This window comes from Arvicola amphibius, chromosome 8 (assembly GCF_903992535.2).
Source record: "Arvicola amphibius chromosome 8, mArvAmp1.2, whole genome shotgun sequence".
In the NCBI taxonomy this organism is placed as follows: Eukaryota; Metazoa; Chordata; class Mammalia; order Rodentia; family Cricetidae; genus Arvicola; species Arvicola amphibius.
The window spans coordinates 80058469-80081783 of record NC_052054.1 but is presented as its reverse complement, the minus strand read 5'-3'; the positions used below and the strand labels follow the sequence as shown (position 1 = coordinate 80081783).

At 51.4% G+C, this 23315-nt stretch overlaps 2 protein-coding genes across 2 annotated transcripts; both read right to left on the bottom strand.

Moving 5' to 3' along the window:
• Window positions 1-7592: 7592 nt before the first annotated feature.
• LOC119821267 (dermokine-like) lies at window positions 7593-10909 on the bottom strand. The gene is made up of 6 exons (XM_038340203.1): window positions 10835-10909; window positions 9768-9827; window positions 9619-9660; window positions 9242-9313; window positions 7749-7775; window positions 7593-7640 (listed from the first exon to the last, which is right to left on the bottom strand). Exons 1-6 carry the CDS (start codon window positions 10907-10909, stop codon window positions 7593-7595), a joined length of 324 nt encoding a protein of 107 aa, XP_038196131.1.
• A 583-nt stretch (window positions 10910-11492) lies between these two features.
• Window positions 11493-23315, bottom strand: Dmkn (dermokine). The gene is made up of 11 exons (XM_042055610.1): window positions 22938-23315; window positions 22514-22684; window positions 22365-22421; window positions 22127-22148; window positions 21741-21952; window positions 20139-20201; window positions 19913-19963; window positions 15871-15918; window positions 15405-15452; window positions 11846-11902; window positions 11493-11567 (listed from the first exon to the last, which is right to left on the bottom strand). Exons 1-11 carry the CDS (start codon window positions 23313-23315, stop codon window positions 11493-11495), a joined length of 1182 nt encoding a protein of 393 aa, XP_041911544.1.

The window sequence follows — 23315 nt, the reverse complement described above, 5'->3', positions numbered from 1 at the left end:
GTTTAATTTCTCTTGTTTCTTTCTTGAAATACTAAGCCACTAAGCCTCATACATGTGTGTGTTGTGTGTGCACGTGAGTAGGTGAATCACACTTTGGAGATTATATATAGAGATATGTAAATATATAGATATATATAATTGTATATTATATGGAGATTATATATAATCTCCAAGGCTATCTATCTAGGCTTGGCTCAAACTCACTACAAAGCCAAGGATGACCTTGAACTTCTGAGCCTCCTGCCTCTACCTCCAGAGAGCTGGGGTTACAGCCTCGCACTACCACATCTGGTTTATGTGATGCTGGGATTCAAATCCATGTTGCGTAAATTGCATGTTACGCAAGCACTCTACTAATTGAGCTATAGGCCCGGCCCAGGAACTATGCACGAATCCCCTTTCTCTCCATTAGCACCATGCCTTACACACAATGCAATGGAGACTGGAGCATTAGAATTGCATCCACTCGTCCTTTGGTCCAGCTCTGCACTCTCCTCTCTTGGCCCTGACCCAGGTGTTGCTCCTGGGAGTTTAGATAAAGATGACCTAGGAAGTCAAGGAAACCAGAAACACAGAGGAGCAGAAACAAGTGTCCCAGAGACGGAACTAGAGGAGCATCTGCACTGGCCTGACCTCTGAGCATCTGCTCCCTGAAAAGTTCCACTTCCCACCCCACCCTTAGCGGGAGTGGGATCACCTCAAAGTGGCAAAACAGCTCGATGACGCAAGCTCTGCAATGAGGGCCAGATGGCCCAACCGGTGTCACAAGGAGGTGCCCGGACAGAGACTAGCGCTGTTCTGGCAGAGCAACCCCTTATCTGAGGGTTGGGTTCCCTACCGCAACCTGAGGCAGCGGGCCTTGGGTGGGAGGGCTGGAGTCATTCCTGAGGAATCTCTATGAACCCCTGCTGTCCTCACCTCCCAGGACCTCTTTAGCCTCACAATGCCTCTCCTGTAAGCACAGAGTCTCCTACTTTGCTAAAGCCACAGGAGGACACAGCCTGGGGACACCCACTTTGCAGGATGACCTCGTGACTGTGGACTCTCCTGGAGGGGACAAAGAAAGAGAAAAACGTGAGGTGGGTGGAGTTCCTCCCAAAGAGTTTTCTGGAGGACACGGTTTTTTGTGAGAAGGTGGATTCATTCCGTTTAACTAACTAGCAGTGCCTGCCCAGCTCAAGGGAGCCTTTGGGCCAGGGTAGTATGAACAAAAGCCCTGGAAGAAGCGGGAGACTCGGAAGAGAACAGATGTTATGCAAATCAGCTCCATTTAGACGTGCTGATGGCGGGGTCTCATTTCATCCCTGGCTCACAGGCCTGCACGTGCGCGGTACCCAAACACAGACCAGCCAGCACCAGCACCACATCGCCATGGCTCTGCTTGGCTCTGGACTCTGCCCTATGGTGGGCTGGTGGAGCATACTGACATCTCAATGATGTTTCCTTTCCGTCTCATGGCACCAATAACATTACCAGTTCTGCCTCTGTGGCAGGCCTCGTGCTAAATATTCTGAGTGCATGATCTCATCGAATTATCAGAAGTTCCAGGAGATAGGCACTATAATTACCCACATTCTGTGGGTGGGGGAGCCACGGCAAATATGGAGCTTAAATAACTCAACCAAGGTCGCATGGCTGGTGTGGGTGTGTGGCAGGGCCAGTGTGAGGGCCCTGGGATTCCAAGACCTGAGCTGGGTCTCTGATAGTCCCTTGCTCCCTGTGCAGTAGTGTCTCTCAAAATGCTTTAGCATTTGGTATGAATTAGACCCCTGACCAGAGAGTGCAGGGCAGGCTCAGTAACCCCCGCTCCCCCGCCCCTGGCCAGATGAACTTTATGACCTAAACTCCAAGCATGTATGTGTTAATCTTAATGAATCCAGCCAGATGCCCTCAGCAAACAAAAAAAACGACCTAGCCAGGCACAGTGAAGGACTGTCATCCCAGGTACTCCAGAAGCTGAGGCAGGAGGATGCAAAGCTCAAGGCATACCTGGGCCATAAGAGTAAATCCAGCCTGACATGTGTCAAAATAAAGAGTCAAAGAGAGTACGCATGTGCCTTGGTGGTGGATCACGCACCTATGCCTGGAGTCCACCCGTGAGGGAGTTTGAGTGTGGCTCGGGGACAGAACATGTTCAAAGGCCCTGAGTCCAATTCACAGTACTGGGCACCAGCACAAGAGGAGAGGGCTCTGCTGGCATTTGGCAACTGTGTGTCCTACAGTAAACCTACAATTAATTAGCTCAGTTTCCACAAGTCCCACACAGAAAATCATCTTCCCACACTGAGTACATCTTTGAAAGTAATGTTCTAGCCAGGTGTGGTGGCCATAGGGGCCTGGAAACCTGGAGTCCAGCCTGGGCTCCATAGCAAGATCCTATCTCAGCAAACAAACAACGGAAAAGTTTGACCAAAGATAGTCCTCCACCTTGGACCCCGTGTTTGTTGCTGTCGTGTGTGAAGACGTAACGCCCCTAAACACAAACCCATCTAGGGTATTCCATGGAAGGAATCCTGGCCCCTTGCAGAGGCCAAAGCTGGCTGCTTTGGTCTGATGACCCTTGTCACCTTCCAGATGATCCATTGTGTTTGATTTACATAGTGGGGACTGAACCGAGGGCTTTGTCCATGCTTGGCAAAACTACTCCTGAGTTACATACATCCTCAGCTCTCTTTTGCTGTTTTCTTTTTTACACTTAGCGTGTGTGAGGTGCGCATGTGTGTGGAAATCAGAAGACAACTCAGGAGTCGGTTCCAGCTTTCTACCGGCCGAGTCATCTTATCAGCCCTCTTTTTATCTTTTGTGACAGGTTCAGGGTTCTAAACCAGGGGCTGGAGACATAGTGCAGTCACTGAACTGCTTGTCATGCAAGCACGAGGTCTGGAGTCGGATCCCTAGAACTCATGAAAAAAGCAGTACAGTAAGCTGTGTAGTAGTGTGGATTCCTGGGCTCACTAGCAATCCACTAGTGAGCCAGTGAGAGACCCTGTCTCAACAACTAAGTGCATGGCTCCTGACATGAGCATATGTGTTACAACCAAATGAGCATGAATTCTCTCTCTCCTCTTCCTCTCTCTCTCTCTCCTCTCTCTCTCTCTCTCTCTCTCTCTCTCTCTCTCTCTCTCTCTCTCTCTCTCTCTCATACACAAGCATGGATGTGCACACACACACACACACACACACACACACACTTCCTTGAGCTTTCCGTCCTCCTTCCTCGGCCTCCCAAGCATCTGGGAAGATAGGTTCTGCTATCTGGTGAATTTTCAGGAGTGAAACGATTTCTATGCTAAGCACTGAGGTGTCTTCCTCTCCACACGCCTCGCCTTCCTCCATCCACGCTGCCTTGGTGACTTTGTGCTCCCCAAGTATCCGGTATCCAACAGAGTGAGGGGAGGGATAGGCAGGACTCAGGAAGGGAGGTCACAACAGTTCAGTCATGGAGTGGGGGAAGACCAAGGAAAGTCTCCCAGGATCCCACTCTGCTTTGAATGACTACATAAAGTGAGGGGGTCCCACTGACTCTGCAACCCATCTCTAGGTCGAGTTATTCCCGTTCCTTCTCCAAGAACATCAGTAAACCCCTGTTTTCTCACCGCCTGCCCCAACCCATCCCAAATGTGACAGAACTTGAATGTGGGTAGGAGGTGAGGCCCAACCCTGATTTCTACACCATGACAAGTACTGGGGCCAGAGCCAGCCTCCTGGGTATCCGGGTTAGGGACACACACCAGAGAGTCAGTGGGGACAGATGGGGGCATCCCCGGAGAGACGGGGTCTGGGGTCTCAGGAGAGAGTGCAGGGCAATTAGAGTGGGGGAGACCAGCCTCCCGCCAGTACCAATCATTACCACACTCCCGGAAACAGCAGGGCCACAGCAGGCCTTCCTCCTACTTGGAACCTAAACTTTTCCCAGAAAGACTTCCTGGGTCCGTCCTGGTGCCACTGAACTCTGGTCCCTCCTCCCACTGGGTAACCCATAAAGATTTCTTGAGCAGACACTTTAGGTCTCAGTATTGGGAAGTCAAGAAAGACAAGAGAGTCAGCCCTTCCAGTCCGGCTCCGTGGAGGAGGCAAAGAATCACCTAACAAAACAAACAAGTACCGAGGATAGGAACAGGTGCTGGGAGGAAAACAAAGGGATGTGGGGGAGAGACCATGTCCTAGGGAGGGGCCTGTGAACTGAGACAGGCAAGTTAACGACTGGGGGTGGGGCGAGCTGGACCTGGTGCCTGAGGCAGGAGCATACAAAGCCTGTACTACAGAGCCAGCATGGCAACCCAGGTGAGAGCCTGTCTCGGAATAAAGTGGTACGCCTGAAAGTCGGGCCATCATGCATACTGTCTGAATTTGAATCCTGGGAAGGAGAGGCCTGACTCTGGCAAGTTATCTCCTGACCTACACACACACTGTGTGGCACATGTGTACCCATGTGTGCTCGCACACACAAACACACACAATAAACATGTAATGAAAATTTTTAATTAGAAAAGTAAAAAGAAGGTTGAAGATACAACTCTGTGGGAGTCGGGCGGGCGGTAGTGCCGCCCGACTTTAAGCCCAACACTCGGGAGGCAGAGGCAGGCGGAGGCAGGCGGATCTCAGTGAATTCGAGGCCAGCCTGGTCTACAGAGTGTGTTTCGGGATAGCCAGGGCTACACAGAAAAACTGTGTCCCAGAAAAAACACACAAAACAAACAAACACAAACAAACAAAAAAACCTCTGTGAGGAGAAGCAGGGAAGGAGAAAGATACCAATACCCAATTACCCTGTCACCTCGTGAGTCTCTCCCACCACATCCTGGTCTTTGAAGGCCAATGAAGCTTAAAAGTTGGGACCTCAAAGGCTCCAGCAAAAGCTAAGGGAGCTAGGAGCAAGGGACCACTGCCCATTATTGGAGGGCCCCTTATACCAGACAACCTCACGTTAAGGACCAGGAACCTAAGAGTCGGAAGCCATCTCCGTCCTCGTTAATTGGCCCCAGGAGGCCTGAGTTCCCAACCAGTTCCTAGTCCCATTCGCACAGCAGGAAGCCCTGTCAAGAGAGAACCGGGATTTCTCCCAGGTTCGGCCCCTCGTCCGCCCCCATGTGGCCGTGGTGAGGTACTGCAAAGCCCTCAGTACAAGTACATGAACACCCCGGAGACTCGATTTAAAAACCAAATTAAGGCAAAGATAAAGCGAAGGAGTAAACCAGGATTTCCGCTCCGGAATGTAGGTTTGATCAGGTGGCTTTCCTGAGTCAGCTTAGGGCCAGGTTTCTTTCACCGATTCACAACGTATTCGAACCTTGTTTCTAACTACAACCGCAGACAGCGCTGCCAAGCACTTAGCGAGCTTGCAGACGGCTCAGGACCCATGAAGTTGACAGGGTTCCTTGTCTTTCTCTTGCTTCCTGCTCCCCTGCATGGATATCGGGAGTGTAAGGACAGTGATAGGGGCCCCTCCATTTGGGCACCCCGTACCAGTTCCATTAAACACAGAAAAGCCTGGTCCTGTCCCAGTGGCTTCTCAAGCCTGTGCCCAGGGCCCGCGCCACTTCCTCTGGGTCACCACGGGCATTCCTCAGCAACACAGAGGTGGTTTCATGGCAAGGGAGTGGTTTTGACTTGACTCCCCCTTCACTCCCCAGCTTCCTAACCGCTGCCACCATCTGCTCGTCCCCATCCAACCACGGCATGCCCCGACATATTCTCCACCAGTCCTTGCTGGTCTATCCCGCCCAGCCCCTGTGTATTTCCACCCCTAAAACTGCTCTGTCGTTTTTGGTTTTTTTTTTGAACAGCCTCCTCCTGACTCCTGTTTTGAGCTGTTGCCCTATTGTCTTTTCAGGCCACCAAACACCTACAGCTACTGTAAGTGTGGTATTTGTATGTTAGGCAAAAATTATTTTTGCATATGGAGAAATTTGCAGGAAGCCGGGAGCTAGCTGCGACCCGTGTTACCCAAACTGAAGCCCAGGTCTCTCCAGTCACACACATCTTTCATTCCCCTATCAGAGAAAAGTGCTCAGCCACCAGCCCACTGTTCCACCCACCTACACCCTGGTCAGCAGAGTCGTATTAAAGAACAACAAGTTGAGAAATCTAAGGAAAACGAAGAAGTCATGTTTTATTTCCACAGGGAGATTTGAAGGAAGGAAGCTCCTACTGCGTTGTTGGGGGAACTTCCGGTTGCTCACGGGACAAAGGGAAGAAACTGGCTGGTTATCCAATGAGGCTGATTTGTCTCCAGACACCACAGCTGAATGGGGAGGATGAGGACAGGTAAACCCGGTCCCCAGGTGGGATGATGGGGGTGTCAACACCCAGTAGAGAGAACTGTGGGTAAGTACAGCCAAGCTTCCTGAAGACCTGTGTTCTTGAAGGGTCAGCAGTGACTAGAAGGAATTTTCTAGAAGAAAAAAAATTGCAAGAGGAGAAAAACAGATGATACACACACACACACACACACACACACACACACATACCTGCCCATCGATGGAGAACGAACCCTTCCATGAAGATTCCTACCTCGTCCACCTTCAATCCCCCCTTTTTTACTTTTATAGGAAACAAATTTTGTGGTCACACTGGGGTATTCAGTAACCACTTTCCAGGCCAGGCATGGTGGTATGCACCTGTGTCTCTAGCACCTGGGAGGTTGAGGTGAGAGAATTAGAAGTCTGAAGCCCCCCTGAGCTACATAGAAAGACCCTGTCTCAAAAACATGAAAAAGAACATCACCCAGAGAAATAAACTTCCATCCTGGGGTCTTAATTCACTGTGCCTCTGAACCTTTGCCTCCCAGAAGGCTCACATGTCTGTAGGTATCAGGTACCACAGGTCAGCCTTCTCCTTGGTCCTTTATCTTTGCAGTCCCTCTCTGGTCAAACTTTTATTCGGCCCTCACTTCCTCACTCATAGACAGTCCTGAACCATTTTCCAGGCCCCACAAAGAAGGTGCTCTTCTTAATCCCTCTTCATTATCCACCCCGAGGAAACTGGACTGCTGCTGCTGCAGCTGCTGCTTGTCTAGGTCCAAAGAAATGCCCCGCACCCAGCCTGCCCAAGAGGAGGCTACTCTACTCCTGGCATTCAGTCTTGTGTGGCCCGCTCTTCAGATATTTTGTTTGTACTCAAACGAATAAAGCTTGCCTGAAGATGAGTGTGCAGAGCTAAGCCACTAGTTATTCATAGAGGCCAGGCAGTGGTGGTGCACACCTTTAATCCCAGCACTCAGGAGGTGGAGGTAGAAGGGTCTCTGTGAGTTCAAGGCCACCCTGGGCTACACAAGATCTATCCAATCTAAAAGAGAATCAGAGCCAGGCAGTGGTGGCTCACACCTTTAATCCCAGTTCTTGGAAGTCACATGTCTTTAATCCCAGCACTAGGGAGGTGGAGACGGGAAGGGATATAGCTGGGCGGAGAGAGGAATATAAAGCAGGAGGAGACAGGCGCTCAGGGCATTCAGTCTGAGGATTTCAAAGAGATAAGAACTAGTGGCTGGCTGTTCTGCTTCTCTGATCTTTCAGCTTTCACCCTTAATATCTGACTCCAGGATTTTGTTATTAAGACCAATTAGAATTCGTGCTACACGCTTGGAGACTTACCTACCAAAACTTCAGCCACTTCAGCAGGCCAGGCTGTGCCCGGGAAGCCTGCAGGACAAGGGGAATGGCTGAGTGGACATCACACTGTTACCTCCACCCTCAGCAGCCTCAGGTACCCTGGTCTCCAGCTGCATCTCCTCAAGCTCCCATACTCACCGAGGACGATGAAGGTGTGACTGCTCCCTGGAAAAGAGACGATGTAAGGAGATGACACAGCATCATGGCAACCCTCATTAGGCTCTGCCTTGGCCTCACGTTCCCCAAGGGCCCCCTCACCACACCCCACACGCGCACGTGTGCACACGTACACACACGCGCACACACGCACAAGCCAACATTTTAAGTTAAGTCCTTCAGGTTGGCCGTAGATACTCAGTCTATGGGTTTTTCCCCCACAGCATGTGTTTAATCCAGGATGATACTGAATAATGGTCGCCAAACACCACACAACACGATGGAGAAGCAGAAGATCTCCCCTGTCCATGGGATGGTAGAAGTCAACCTTAGACAGAGGTCAAAGAGCCTCGTACATACTAGGCAAGTGTCCTACCACTGAGCTATGTCCCTATAGCCCTTTTTTGATCCTTATATTTTGAGACAATCTCTCTAAGTTGTCCAGGCTAGATGTGAACTCTGTAGTCTAGAAAGTCCTTGAATGTGGAATCCTCCTGCCTCAGTCACCATCCCCACCCCAACCCAGGTTGCTGGGATGTTTGGTCACCAGGCTATGAGTTCTCTAATCTAATCTTAGAAGATAGTTCCTTGACCAGGGCTTTCACTGCTCCGAGAAATCGAAGGAAGTACCTGTCCTGGCTTTTCTTTGCAAGCCTAATTAGAGTCTACCATAGTCACTCTCTGATATTATAATGTCACCTTGCTTAGTTCTTGAATGATTGGCTGATTGGCTGCATTGCTAAGAATCGAGCCCAGGGCCTTTCCTCTGCTCGATGGGTACTCAACTGTGGAGCCACACCCCGAACTCCTAAGACTGCCTTCTGGTTTCTTGTTGTTTATTTTGTATATGTATGTATATGGGCCAGAGTGCACATGTGGAGGTCAGAGGACAGCGTGGAGGAGTCTGCTCTCTCCTTTCACCATGTGTGTCCAGGGGATTGATCACAGGTTGTGAGGCTTAGCAGCAAGCCTCTTTACTAGCTGAGTCAGTTCATGGGCCCCTAAGTCTGCCTTGTCTGCAACTATGCAAAACAAGCCTCTCAAGTGTCCCTTCCCCACATTATTATTATTATTATTTATTATTATTATTATTTTATTACTATTATTTCCTTGGAGGAAGAAGAAATCAGTTTCCCACCAACCACGAGTCCCTAAACTTGGCTTGTAGGATGCTCTGGGCTACTTTTCTCGCCCCAGCTGCTGCCCCACAAAGGACAAGAAAGCCACACACAAAGAAAGTCTGTGTGTTCGGCCTGGCGCCTGTAATCTGTCCGTCTGGAAGCTCGTTGCCCAGGTTTTGCCCGTACACATACTTCCAATCTACTCACAGGGCAGGGAAGGGGGATGCGCCGGAGTCTCCCTCATAAAGTGATGTAATGGAGGAAGGAAGCAAGTCTCTCTGTGCTCCAAGAAGACACAAAGATAGACGGACAGACAGACAGACAGACAGAGAGCAACGCTTTTTCAAGCCTCACCTTGGCAGTAGTGGCCTTGGTATAGTATTGCCAGTTGTAAGTAGGATTCCCCTGCGGGCTATTGTAGTAGTTCTGGGAAAACAAGAAGTACATGGGGTTCAGAGGAGAAGGGACGATGGCATTTCATTGTGCAATAAACACCCCACTTCTTTACCCAGACAGCAGGTTTCTTAGAAGCCCACCCTGTGGCCCCTCCTTGCAACGTGGGTTTACTTTCACGTTACCCCACAGGGCCAACTGGACCCCACTCCATGGGGTTATTCCTCCTCCTCCCTGGTCCCTGTCCCAGCTCCTCAAGTGTAACATGGGAGGCGAAGGTAGAGACCAGGAGAAAGGGTGGCATTAATGCCAGGGGGTCAGGGGAGGAGATAGCTTGCCTTGGATGTGACAGCTGACAGCTCTTGTCTTGCTGCTTCAGGCTGAGAAAAGTATCAGGTGGGGGTGGGCAAAAGAGAGAATTTCAGATTAGCCAGCCTTGAGAATGAGGCTGAGAGAGACCCAGGGCTTTCCAGGGAAGCCTGTGGACAGAGAGACTCACCTGCTCGGCGCCACCTGCCCTCTTCTGCAATGATGGCAGATCTGAACCCTAAAAAGAAGCCGGAAGTTGTGGTCAGGGGCTCCAAGGTCCTCCAGGCCTTGCCAGCTTCCAAACCCAGACATTGCGTTGCCTCCACTCTGCTTCCTCCTGGGGCTCTGCCCATCCCACCCCGCTCCTGTAATAGTCCTTGTTAAGTCGAGTAGGACTGGAGGATGCTGATGACCCACATAGAAAGAGAGCACAGATGTCCACACTCAAGTTTGGGAAGCAATGGGGAAGAGCCAAGTTGGGCAACAGCAGCAGCACCCCCACACAGGCTGCATGGTCGAAAGCTCTGAGTGGAGATGGTGCTAGAATAACAAAGGAGATGAACCCACATGTATCCCTCAGCTCCAGCCAGCTGTGTGCCTACACTAAACCCCGCTGCTCCCTATAGGGCTCTTAATACTGCTATACTAATGTTATTCTACATGGGGTTCTTGAGGCTCAGTGATTAGGTTAGTTCCCAGGAAGATAGGCAAGGAAGCATTAATAGCACTCCTTGGTGCACTCCCCACAGCTCCTCAACATTTGGCAGAGGTTTTAAGGATCAAAACCACTCTAGGTATGTGCTCAACCACTGAGCCATGCCACAGCCCCTCACTGGGGGATTCTAGGCAGGAGCTCTACCCCTGAGCCACACCCCAGCCCCTCACTGGGGGATTCTAGGCAGGAGCTCTAAAACTGAGTCACACCCCAGCCCCTCACTGGGGGATTCTAGGCAGGGACACTGGTCCTACGTGTGTGCATAAGGAGCTCAGGTGCTTCACCTCAGTTCTGGTTCTCAAAGTCCACTAGTCATGCAGCACTGAAGTGTGGCTTTCTACAAGACACAAAGGACCTGCTCATCCTCCCCAAGACCCAACTGCTCAGGCCTCCTACATCCACCCTGAACGCCTGATTCTCCTCGGCTTCCTCCCCTGTATCCCTTTGCCATTTCTTGAGAGTGTACCCCAGGTCTTTTCTTCCACTCCATCTTGGGGATCCCCCTCCACCCACTTGCCCTCGGTACCCACCCAGCTGTGGCTGTCTCCGCACCAGGCCACGCCCAGCAGGATAAGCAGCAGAACGGAGAAGGTGGCTGACTTCATGGTTCTGCTCTGGTGCAATGAATCCCAAGCCTCCTGCCCTGGGGTTTTATCCTCGGGAGACCCCTCCCACCCCGCTCCTGCTCAGGTGACTCACAGCCTCCTTCTCACTCCTGCTCCACCCAACTCAGGGTTGCATAATCCAAAGAAAGCAGGAAGGGAAGGTGTCCTCCCTCACCAGGGACAGGAGGAAACCCAGATTGGGAGATGGGAAACCATCTACCTGTCAAGGGACTGCCAACCCTGAGCCCCCAGAACTAGGCTGCCTCCCCCAACTCCCTTACCTCAATCTGCTTCCAGTTGAAGAAAGGAGTCTTGCGTTTGAAATTCTGGAAGGAAAAGTGGAGATGAGAAAGTACCCACGGTGCCAGAACTCAGAGGGTAGGAGAGACAACACACCGGGCAGGGTGCCAGGTGGCTGGCTATAGGACAGGCCAGGTGTGGCTTGGGGGTGGGTGAAGACAAGCATACGGGAAATTGGGGGTGCTTGAGTTTGAGATCGTGTTGGGGATAAAATATAATGAGAAGGCCTATCTGAAAGATGAGAAAGGCCCTCAGGTGTGGTGGTACACACCCTGAACCCCCGTCAGGAGTGGTGGTACACACCCTGAACCCCTGCACTCAGAAAGCGAGGCAAGAGGATTGTGAGCTCCAAGCTAGCCTGTGTTACACAGTGAATTCAAGGCCAGCCTGGGCTAGCCAGCAAGCTCAAAGCCAGCTAGGGCTACAGCTGAAGAAAGGGAGGGGGAGCTGGGGGTGTCGCTTAGTTAACAGAGCGCTTGCTTAGCATGCGCAGAGCTCAGTGTTCAATCCCCAACACTGGGGAAATGAAGCAAACACCCCCCAAAAGAGACACGATGTTTGTGGTAGGTGAGCTATAGCTGCTTTGAGGGAGATAGATGGGGAGGGCAGGTCTTTGGAAAGTGGGATTTCTCCTACCTCCCAGAGTCTGCGGAAGTAGAGTAAGGCTCGTGTGCTGGGAGGCGGGAGGTGGCCCTGTGAACAGAAGATGGGGAACAGGTTAGCAGGGAACCCAGCCACTGCTCACCTAAAGCCCTGACTCCCACTCCCGCCTCTTTTCAGCCTTCAGAGATGCCTTGTAACTAATGTGTGCACGGGATTCTGGGAATCTCTAGGTAACACCAGAACCTGGAAAGAGAACAGAGAACTAGAGAGACCGGCTAGAAGTTCATGCTGTGTGCCTGCCCAGACCCGGCTCTGTCCCTCTCCTGGATACAACACAACTGTCACAAAACCCTCAGGACCCAGGGCTGCCAGTCACCAACACATCTCCCTACCCCCTCCCAGAACAACACTGGAGGCAAAGAAAGGAACGGAGACCAGCAGTGTGGGACAGCTACGGTTTATTTCCAGGGGGCAGGGTGAGAGTCAGGACTGAGGGAATGGTGGGACTCCCATCCAGCTGGTAGCTCCTCATCTGATGGTCATGGTTTGCGAGAGCTCCCTTTGTCCTGAGCAGAGAAATGGGTTCTAAGAGGAAGCTGGGGGGTGGGTATCTCTGGGGAGCACTGGGCAGGGGAGGGCCAGCAGGGAACACTGCTCTCGAATTCTGCATGGATCTCTTAAGGCACTGTCATCAGTCCCCACAAGCCAGATATCCCGGGGTTGAGCTCATGCCCCTCCCCTCGCTCATCCCACTGGCTGAAGTACACAGCTCAGCTCTCAACCCCCTCCCACTGGGGAAGCTGGATGTCCTACCCTGCCCATCTCTGCCTACCCCTTTCTTCCAGACTGACCTGCTGGGAGGCTAGTCCCTGTGAATCCCACCTAGCTAGCATTTCCCCAGATGGGTAAAAATGCTTGGTACAATGCCAGCCTGTGCTGTGGTCTCCTAGGGGACCGTTAGTCCCCCAAGGACCACAGCAAGGAAATATATATATATATATATATATATATATATATATATATATATCCACATTGCCCTACTGTTTTCTTTATTTAAAAAAAAACTCAGACTCCTTACTCAAGGTGGTGCATGCCTAGAATCCCAGCACTCCGGCAGCTGAGTCATGAAACATTCAGGTCTGAGGTAAACCCAGGCTACCTAGTGAGTTCAAGGCTAGCCTGAGCTACATTGGGAGGCTTTGTCTCAAAATTAAATAATAAGGTACAAATATAAAATGGAATTTATTTGGTTCATTTAAACTAGAAATGCATTGCAACTGGGAAATACCCATCTCTCACGCCTTTGCCTCATTCCCTCAGACATCAAGCAGGCTTTCCTGAGATGTGGGTAATTCTGTCCCCATTTTACCACTGCCACTGTCCCTTAAACACTCCGAGTCTTGGGAGGGATTCTTTAGGATAAGGATTAAAATTTCAGCAGCACAAAGAGCCAGTTGGGTGACTGGAATGCTTGACAGACAGATCAGAATAGTCACTAGGGAAGAGCACAGAGTAGGAGCACTCTGTACCATGGAAAGGGGTCCCAGAGGGGCCAGATCTTTCGAGTTGAGTCAAGCACCTAAATCATTAAATGAAGTCATCCAGTTTTTAAAGTTTGGCAAGTAATTCACGTTCTTTTTATTCTTAATGTGTCTTGGTGATTCATGAGAAGGTCACCTGGACCTCTTGGGTGTGCACTGTTGTTTCTTAACAGCCGCCAGTTTTCCTGAGTCTGTGTATCAGCTACTCAGGAAGCTGAGGCAGGAGGATTATGAGTTCAAGGATTGCCTTGACAACTTAGTGAAACTCTGTCTCAAAATAAAAAGTGAAAAAGAATGCTGGAGATGTGGTCAGTGGTGGAGCCCCTGCCTAGAATCCCCCAGTGAGGGGCTGGGGTGTGGCTCAGTGGTGGAGCCCCTGCCTAGAATCCCCCAGTGAGGGGCTGGGGATGTGGCTCAGTGGCAGAGCCCCTGCCTAGGATCCTCCAGTGAGGGGCTGGGGCGTGGCTCAGTGGTAGAGCCTCTGCCTAGAATCCCCCAGTGAGGGGCTGGGGTGTGGCTCAGTGGGAGAGCCCCTGCCTAGAATCCCCCAGTGAGGAGCTGGGGGCGTGACTCAGTGGTAGAACACTTTGTCTGGATCTCTTTTGATTCTAGGTTCAATCCCAAGCACTGAAAAAAAAACTGATTGTTTAAACTAAAACTAGGGCTAGAGACATGACTGGGTGTTTAAGAATACTTCTTGCAGTGAACAGAGTTCAGATCCCAGCAACCACATCAGGCCGATTACAACTGCCTGTAACTCCAGCTCCAAGGGATCCAATGCCCTCTTCTGGCCTCCATGGGTACTGCTTCCCAACACACAGAGACAAACACAAATAACAAAACTGAAAATTTTTTAAAGTAAACTTTAAAAAAAAGGAAAAATAAACCCCAAGTTAGCTTTTATAAAGTGGAATAACAGGCACATCTGCCACCCGCAGTCCCAGCTTCTGCCTGGAGACTTCGGGTTTCTCTTTGCCCTTCATCCCATTTCCCAACAAACTACATGTCATCAAGTTATCCTGGCCAGGGCCATCCACTGTGAGAGGGATAGGTAAGGCAGGGAGAAGGAGAAAAGGTTTCCCTGCTGAGCTGCGAAGCTTACACACAAGCAGGGTCTCTCCCAAGACCTGTCTCTCTGGGGTTTTTAGTCTACATATGGCTTTGTACATCCATGCGACTCCTCATGCAGCAAGTTTCCGAGGATCATGACTACTCAGTCTGCCTAATCCCTTTTGTGTAGAGCTGGGAATTGAGTTTCACCAGTGCTAGGTAAGCTGCTCTACCACTGAGCCACACCGCAGCCCCTCACTGGGGGATCCTAGGCAGGGGCTCTACCACTGAGCCACATCCCCAGCCCCTCACTGGGGGATTCTAGGCAGGGGCTCTACCACTGAGCCACACCCCCAGCCCCTCACTGGGGGATTCTAGGCAGATGCTCTGCCACTGAGCTACACCCCAGCCCCTCACTGGAGGATTCTAGGGAGGGGCTCTACCACTGAGCCACACCCTCAGTCCCTCACTAGGGAAGACTAAGCAGATGCTCTATCACTGAACCATGCCCCTAATCCCTCACTGGGGGATTCTATGAAGGGACTCCAGACTGAGTTTCAACTCAGACCTTCACTGATGGATTTTAATTTTGAGATATTATCTCCTTAAATTGCCTAAGCAGGTTATGAACTCACTCTGTAGTTCAGGGTGGCCTCCAATTTGCCAGCCCTACCACCCTTTCTTCCCAAATTGCAGGGAATACAAACCTGCATCTCACAAGTCTAAAGGGGAGACTGAGGTTGAGGATTCACCTGGTTCTTTAAGCTGAGATATTAGACAGCCCCCACTGCTCATCGCCAGCGCCCAACAATTTGTGAGTCCACCCTATCTTCCCAGGTAGCCATCGGCACCCCCTTGTGGACCCACTCGGTTTGAGCCTTTGCCTAAACACCTTTTTAGCAGTCTTCCTTACTACCCCCTGCCTCACCGTGAAGACATCTAGCTCTCCTCTCTGGTCCTCCGCTCTCAAATCAGCAAGGGCGTGGCCTTCAGGCCCTTACCTTGTTTATGGCATCCCAGTTAATGAAACCCATCTTGGATTTAAAATTCTGCAGGAAAAACAAAAGGAAATGAAACAATATTTGTTTTGTTTTGTTTTGTTTTGTTTTTCAGGTCAGAAAAGGTCAAGGGTTGAGCTTGAGAGATGGCTCAGTGGTTAAGAGCTCTGGATCCCCTCTCCAGAGGTCCTGAGTTCTATTCCCAGCAACTATATGGTGGCTCACAGCCATCTGTAACTCCAGTTCCAGGAGATTCAATGCCCTTTTCTGGCCTCTGCTGACACCAGGCACACATATGTGTGCACAGAGACATATGTGCAAGCCAAGCACTCATATGCATGAAATAAAAATGAAATTTTAAAGATTTTAAAGGAGAAATTCAAGGTCGTGGCTTTTTCTTGGGATGTGGAGGACAGAGGAAGTGGGGTTGCTTCTCTTCAGGGGAGCCGAGCAAGCTTGCAAAACTTACCTCCCAGAAACTGTCAAAGTTGAAAGGCAAGGAAGACGGGTCAGAGTTCTAAAGAATGGATAAGAAATGGTAGAAAGTTAAGAGTCTGCTTTGTGAGCAAGAGGCAGGAGATACGGGTGTCAGGAAAGAACAAGACACAAGGCTGCCTGGCACCCCAGTCCCAGCCCAAGGTGAAGTAAGGACCGCCGCTCACCATAGTTTTGAGTCCACTGACAGCTTCATTGCGCCCACCGTCCCCATTGTACCCATGCTCCTGGGAAGCAGAAAGGAAGCCATGTTCAAGGCTCATGTCCACCTGCCAGACTATTCCAGGCCCACCCATCTCCTCCACTGGCCCCACATCTCTCCTCTCTATTGTTTTTTTCTCTTCTCTCTCCCACGCCTGGACTCCCAGCTCAAAAAATGACTTCACCCACACAGCTGACCTGATCTCTTGAGACATGCATTCATTGTGTAGCCCAGGCTGGCCTTAAACTTGTAGTGATCGCCCTGCGTCGGCCTCCCAGGTTTACAGGAGTGATGGTGATCCACCACCATGCCTGACTGCCACATTTTCACCTCCACTTTCTGTTTTTTTTTTTCTTTTTTTGGTTTTTCGAGACTTTGGAACCTGTCCTGGAACTAACTATTGTAGATCAGGCTGGCCTTGAACTCAGAGATCCGCCTGCCTCTGCCTCCCAAGAGCTGGGATTAAAGGCGTGCGCCACCACCGCCCAGCTTGCCTCCACTTTGTTCTGCCCGGCCCCAACAAAGACCAGTGAGAATGTTGAGAAACGTGTGGCCCCACTGTGCGCCAAGCGTAGGTCATATTAAGATGACTTTATTTCTCTGGAAGTGGCCAACAGTATCAGTATCAGTTCTGTCTGCTTGTCTGGACCCTGCATCACCTTGGTTTGGAAAAGTCTAGAGTTGTCAAAGAGTAGGTGAGCAGATCAGGGTTCACTAAGACGTCAATTTACTTGTCCGAAAAAGCATAGATGATGAGCGGGGGACTTGACTTTTAACCCCCACCCTTATACCCAAAGTTCAGCAATTTTCCACTTCTCAATATTTACGTATTATATACATTGAAATGAACATATGTGTATGTATATATACACACATATGCATGCATATTCTCTTGACTTCGATGGGTGGGGCAGGAATCACTGGGAATTGAATCTAGGATTTTACATATGTTGCACAGGGGCTCTACCACTGAGCCACACCCCTAGGCCCTCACTGGCGGATTCTAGGCAGGGGCTCCACCACTGAGTCACACCCTAGTTATCTTTTATTTTTTACAATAGGCTCTCTCCAAGTTGCTAGTTCCACTAGCCTTGAACATGCTATAGATTAGGCAGTCCTTAAATTTTTGTCTCTTGGCATTCTGTCCCACTCTCTACTGTCCCTTCTGCTAAGCCACCCTGACCCCTGACTCACCTGGTAGTCATGGGAGCCCCCAAGGAGATGGCTGTTTTCTCTGCTTTCCTAGGGAGACATAAAGCACAGAAGTCAGTTTAAGAGAAGGTAGGGCAGAGGGGTGCAGGGGTGCCGGGGTGGAGAGGAAAGTGTGGGCAGCGCCTTCCCTCCTGAGACTCCTCCAGATCTTGCTCCGATATCTCAGGGGTGGGCCTGTGACTGCTCACTCATGCTTTACTAATACATCAGCATCTGCTAATATCCATTTCTCCAGAACCCAGAAAGTGTGACTAAGTCATCTGAATCTTCCCCTGGCCGGGCTGCTGGACTAAACTGACAGACTAGAAACTCCAGATGAGCAGGTGTCTGAACCGGGCAGAAAGGGGGTGGCCGCTGGTGCCTGCACCGGGTGGAAAGGGGGTAGCCACTGGTGGCAGCACACATTCTGTGGCTATGCTGCTTAGGCACCTCCGGAGATAGAGATCAGCAGCTCCATTGTCTGTTCCTCATTCCCAGAGATAGCTGGGGACCTGGCCAGAATGTGGGATACCTGCCTTGTTAGTGTTGCTACCAAAGACTGGTACAAGCAAAGTATCTACTCTCAAAAGCTGCTGTCCCCCTGCCCTAATGTCCCTTGAGACCTCTGGGACCTCCTGTTCTCTGCTAAAGTAACATAAAAGGAAGAAAAGGAGAAAAATAAAATAAAATTATGTAAGTACTTGTAAATACTAGAGAATAGTAAAGACATTTAAAATAATATACCAGTAGCAGCAACCATAGAAACAACCATATTGTTGACTCCCTTTGGTATTTGCTCTTTTCTGTTTGTTTTGTTTTTTTCAGGACAGAGGTTCACTATGTAGCCCTGGTTTCCCTGGAACTCACAGCGATCTGCCTGCCTCTGCCTTCCACGTGCTGGTACTAAAGCTGACTCCCTATGTTCTTAAAAGTGATTTAAAAATAAATAAACTGGGCAGCGGTGGCACATGCCTTTAATCCCAGCGTTTGGAAAGCAGAGAGAGGTGGTTCTCAGTGAGTTCAAGGGCAGCCTGGTCTACAGAGTGAGTTCCAGGACAGCCTGGACAGTTGCACAGAGAAACCCTGTCTCTAAATAAATAAATAGGAACAAGAGTTAACAAGCTGGAAGAGTTGCTCTTAAAACCTGGGAGCCCATAAAAGTTAGCACCCTTATATACAGGTTCTTCGGAGAACTGCCTCTGCTCAGTCTTCCCCGCCTCTCCATCTTCTCCTGATCTCATCCTGTCCCTTGCCCAGTGACCTCTGCTGCCACCAGGGCCCAGCCCAGCAACGGCAATATCTCCAGGGAACAGATGAGAAACTCAGAGTCCCAGCCCCACACCAGATCTGCTGGCTCAACCTGCACTTTGCACAAGACCTCTAGGTGTGGGCAGGAGTGTCACACTTGCTCAGCCTGCATCACTGCGGGTACTGACCCTAGTGCCCAGATTTCCAGAATAGCTAAGGAAGGTGTGTATGTGCGCTACCAGAATCCGCTGGATTCTGGCCACCGGCCAGGGATGGGGTGTTTGAAATGTCGTGGTGTACACCCGTGACTCTGGCACTCAGGAGACTGAGGCAGGAGGATCAAAAGTCTGAAGTTAGCCTGGGCTTGAGAAAGAGAGAGCCTTTCTCAAAAATAAATGAAATCAGACTGGTTTACGCCAGAATTCCTCGCAGTCTTGTCTGGATGTAAAGCAAAGCATAAGGCATAGGGTTTGCCGTCCATGTTTAAGGCCTGTTTGGGCTACTGTTTAGGGAGTTCAAGGCCAGCCTGAGGAACTTAGTGATCCCCTGTCTCACAATAAAAGCTAAAAGAAGCTGGGCTTGGTGATTTATGCCTGCAATCCCAGCATTTACAAAGCTAAGGCGAAAGGATTGCTCTGTGTTTCAGGCCAGTTGAACTGACCCTGTTAGGGAGGTCTTGTCTAAAAAAGGAAGGAAGGAAGGAAGGAAGGAAGGAAGGAAGGAAGGAAGGAAGGAAGGAAGGAAGGAAGGAAGGAAGGACAGAAAATGAAGACCAGTTCCATGGTGGAATACTTGCCTAGAACCCAGCACTGAGGAGCTGGGGAGGGCATGGCTGCTCAGTTAGAGCACCTGCCCAGAATCCCCCAGTGAAGGGCTGTGGCTCAGTGGTAAAGAAGTTGCCTAGCATGAATAAGGCCCATGGTTCTGTCCCTGGCAGCTCACACATGCACGCGCACGCACGCGCACACACACACGAGGAATGCTGTCCAGTTTCACACACACACACACACACACACGAGGAATGCTGTCCAGCCGTGCACTGTGACTTAGGAGACTTGGGTTTTAGGGACGCGCACGCGCGCGCGCGCGCGCGCGCGCGCGCGCGCGCGCACACACACACACACACTAGGAATGCTGTCCAGTCTCACACACACACGCGCGCGCACAAACACACACACACACACACACGAGGAATGCTGTCCAGCCGTGCACTGTGACTCAGGAGACTTGGTTTTAGAGGTCTATGCTTGGGTCCCTGCAGGGGTTGGATGGAGGTGAACATTAGTAATGACGGCTGAGCAGAGCGTGTTCCTGAGGCCACAGCGCAGTCACAATGACAAAAGGCTGCCTCTGTGCCCATGGGTTTGTCTCTCACCTGATTCCCAGATCCTCCAGCCGTGCGTGCATCATCCCCTGGGTTGTCACACTGTGGGGGAAAGATTTTTTTCTCAATCTCCCAGTGATCTACAATCTCAGCCCCATGTCAGCATAGCAATCAGCTCCCCTCGGGAGGCAGCAATGGATGCCCCCCATGTTCAGCTGAGCCCCACCCCGACTCCTCTTCCAGCATCTGGGTTCACATGTACTCCCTGGCCACTCACCTCGGGTCTGTTCCCACCACCACTTCCACCTCGGCTGCCTGAGGACGAGGACGAGCCAGTTCCCTGCAAGGAAAGAATCCGCATAGTGTCGTGTGCGCAAAGGGACCCAGGAGTCCCCAGCCATCTCTCCAGTCTCCATTCTTTCCTCACCTATGGCCAACTGGTTGCTAGAGAATGAACTTCAGTACAAGAAGAAGGCCAAGTATGGCCCGGGGTTTGGAAATACACAGTGCCCTTGGGGGTCTGAGCTGTTAGCTCTCCAACACACACATGCACACACACACACACACACACACACACACACACACACAAACGCGCACGCTCGCACATGCACACGACTCTAAGAAGCTGCCACTGGAGGGGAGGCTGAAGAGAAGACTCAGAGGTAAGGAGCACATACTCTTCCAGAGGACCCGAGTTCGGTTCCCAGTGCCCATGTTGGGCAGCTCACAACCGCCTGTAACTCCAGCTCCAGAGACCCATCAATCTGGCCTCCATGGGCACCTGCACACATGAACACGTACCTGCACATACATACACACCTCATAAAAAATTGTTTTAAAGAACTGCCACTAGGGGACAGGCTAGAGCCTGCTCTACCCCAACCCTTCTTTTTGCACCCCTTCTTAGAACAAAAAGGGAAACCGTAGAGTCCTTACCCTAGAGACTGAGTAGCCTTCATCAAAATTAGACGTTTCTATGTCCTGAATGGAGAGAGAAGGTCCTCAGACTGCATGCAAAGCCACCAGTGGCGTCAACAGCAGCTTTATTTATTCATTTGTCCATGTAGCCCAGGATAGCCTTGAACTCATTACGTAGCCATGGATGACCTTAACTCCTGACCCTGCAGCCACCCCCAGGGAGCTAGGATGAGAGGAGTGTGTCACCACACTTGGCTCATGTGGGATTGGGGATGGGACCCAGGACTTTGTACATGCTAGGTGGGCGCTGTGTATCCACTGAGCGCCTCCTTTGACTGGGACCATTCTCAGACCCCCAAGGTGTGACATCCCTGTGTGGCCCGAGTTTGGACATCCTCTCTTGGAGCTCATCTCTAAGGTGTCTCTCTGGCTCTCCCACCATCACGTGGGGGCCTGACAGGTGCCGTCTACACCACAGCTGTCCTTAAGTCTCTGTGGGGACAACCCATCTCTCCCCACTCCATTCTCCCCGAAGCATCCCAAACAAGTGGGGACAGTCCTTGTTTACTTTGTTTGAGATGAAGCCCTGGCTGGCCTCGAACTCACAGCAATCCTCCTGCCTCAGCCTTCCAGGTGCTGGAGAGAACACTATTATCCTATGCCCACCTGTCTCCTCCGTCCCCTCACCCTCAGCTCTGCTCAGCAAGGAGAAAAGGTCAGACCTGAGCCAGAACTCTCCCACCATGGCAGCAGGCACAGGAAATGGGTAAGTGATGTAGGAAGTCAGCGCCCCTTCGTAAGGAACCCTGTTTTTAGGGCTGGGCGGGTAGGGAGCCAGGGCTAAAGGATGACCACTGTCACTGATGCCATCTACTCTAGGGCTGTGACAGCCTTAAGGGAAACCCCAGAGCCTGGGTCCTCACCACCAGGACCGTCACCTCAACCCAAGGAAGCAACTTACCCGGGACCCAGAACCGCTGTTGCCACTGTTGCCTTGGCCACCATTGCCGTGGCCACCATTGCCATGGCCACCGTTGCCATGGCCACCGTTGCCGTGGCCACCGTTGCCATGGCCACTGTTGCCGTATCCACTGTTGCCGTAACTATTGCCACTGCTGCCACCTTGACTACTGCCACTGCTGCTACCATGACCACCATTGCCACCACCACTGCTGCTTCCCTGTGGGCAGAAGAACAGAGCAACAGCTAAGAACAGGGCCCCTGCGCTTGTCCTTGACCCCTTCCTTGGGCTTGCACGACCTCAGCCCACCGAGGAAGCAGTACATCCCAGCCTCCCCAGACCTGAACCACAGGTTCTTCTTACCCCATAGTTGCTTTCACGGGAGTCAGATGGTGGGGGGTTGGTACACTGTGAATGGAGAGGGACACCGAAGGGCAGAGTGTCAAAGCCACCTCCACAGGCCAGGCCTCTTTGCCACTTGTGTCCTGACTTCCTCACCCACTTCCACTTCCCTCCATCTTCCCTGGCCTGTGACTTCCATCCCTTCCCTCCCCCTCTTCCTTTCCTCCTTGTCCCTCTCCTGTTCTGTCCCATGCACCCAGATACCCTTCCCTTCTATCTTACCCCTGAGTTCTGGTTGCTGCCTCTCACTGACCCGTATCCAGGTTGAGCCACAGCTCCCTGCAGGGAGGGTGAAACCCAGTTTAGAAACCAGAGGATAAGGAGGGGTGGGGAGGGCAGGATCAAGGGATGGATCTGGGTGGTGACTTTACCTGAGCATTGGCCTCATAGTTGAATGACCTGCCATCGCCACCCTGACCCATAGAGCCACCCAGAGAGTTGGTTCCAAAGTTGCCTTCTGAGGAGGCCCAGGGAGTCCCTTGACCACCGGGATTACCGTGGCCTCCTTGAGAGCCAAGCATTCCATGGCCTCCAGATGTCCCCTGAAAGGACAACACACACATCCTTCACATCCTTAATGTGCCCATCTCTGACACTCACAAGAGAGAGGGAACCAGCACAATGGGGATGTGGGGGAAGAGAGTCTATGCGGTAGAGGGAAGACTCACGACAGCAAAAGAAACAGTCCCAGGCAGCCACCAAGGAGCCATCTGGTCGCCCTCTGACCCACTTTTCAGGGTTCCTTCCCCAGCCACCCTCAGCCCCATAGGTACTCCCAACTTCCCGACCACTCACCCAAGACCCGGAGTTGTGGACAGCATCCATCCCACGTCGAATGACATCCTCGGCCTGTCTGCCAACCTCGTTGGCACTGTTCCCCAGAGATCGCGCTGCTTCCCCGAGCCTGTGGTCAAAAGCATCCCCTCTGGCCCCCCTCAGTGCATAGCCACCTTCCTCTCCATGCCCCTGACCAAGGGCATCCTGGATTCCGGAGCTGGCTGCTTCTTTGGCCCCTTGGCCCACAGCCTCTCCAACTCCCTGGCTAACAGCATCTCCCATTCCTTGAGAAGCGCTTGCTCCTATGCCCTCTCCTCCATTCTGCAGTGGGCTGGCTGTCCCGCTCCCCAGACACAGGGTCAGCAGGAGACAGGCCAGGGACCCTCTCAGCTTCAT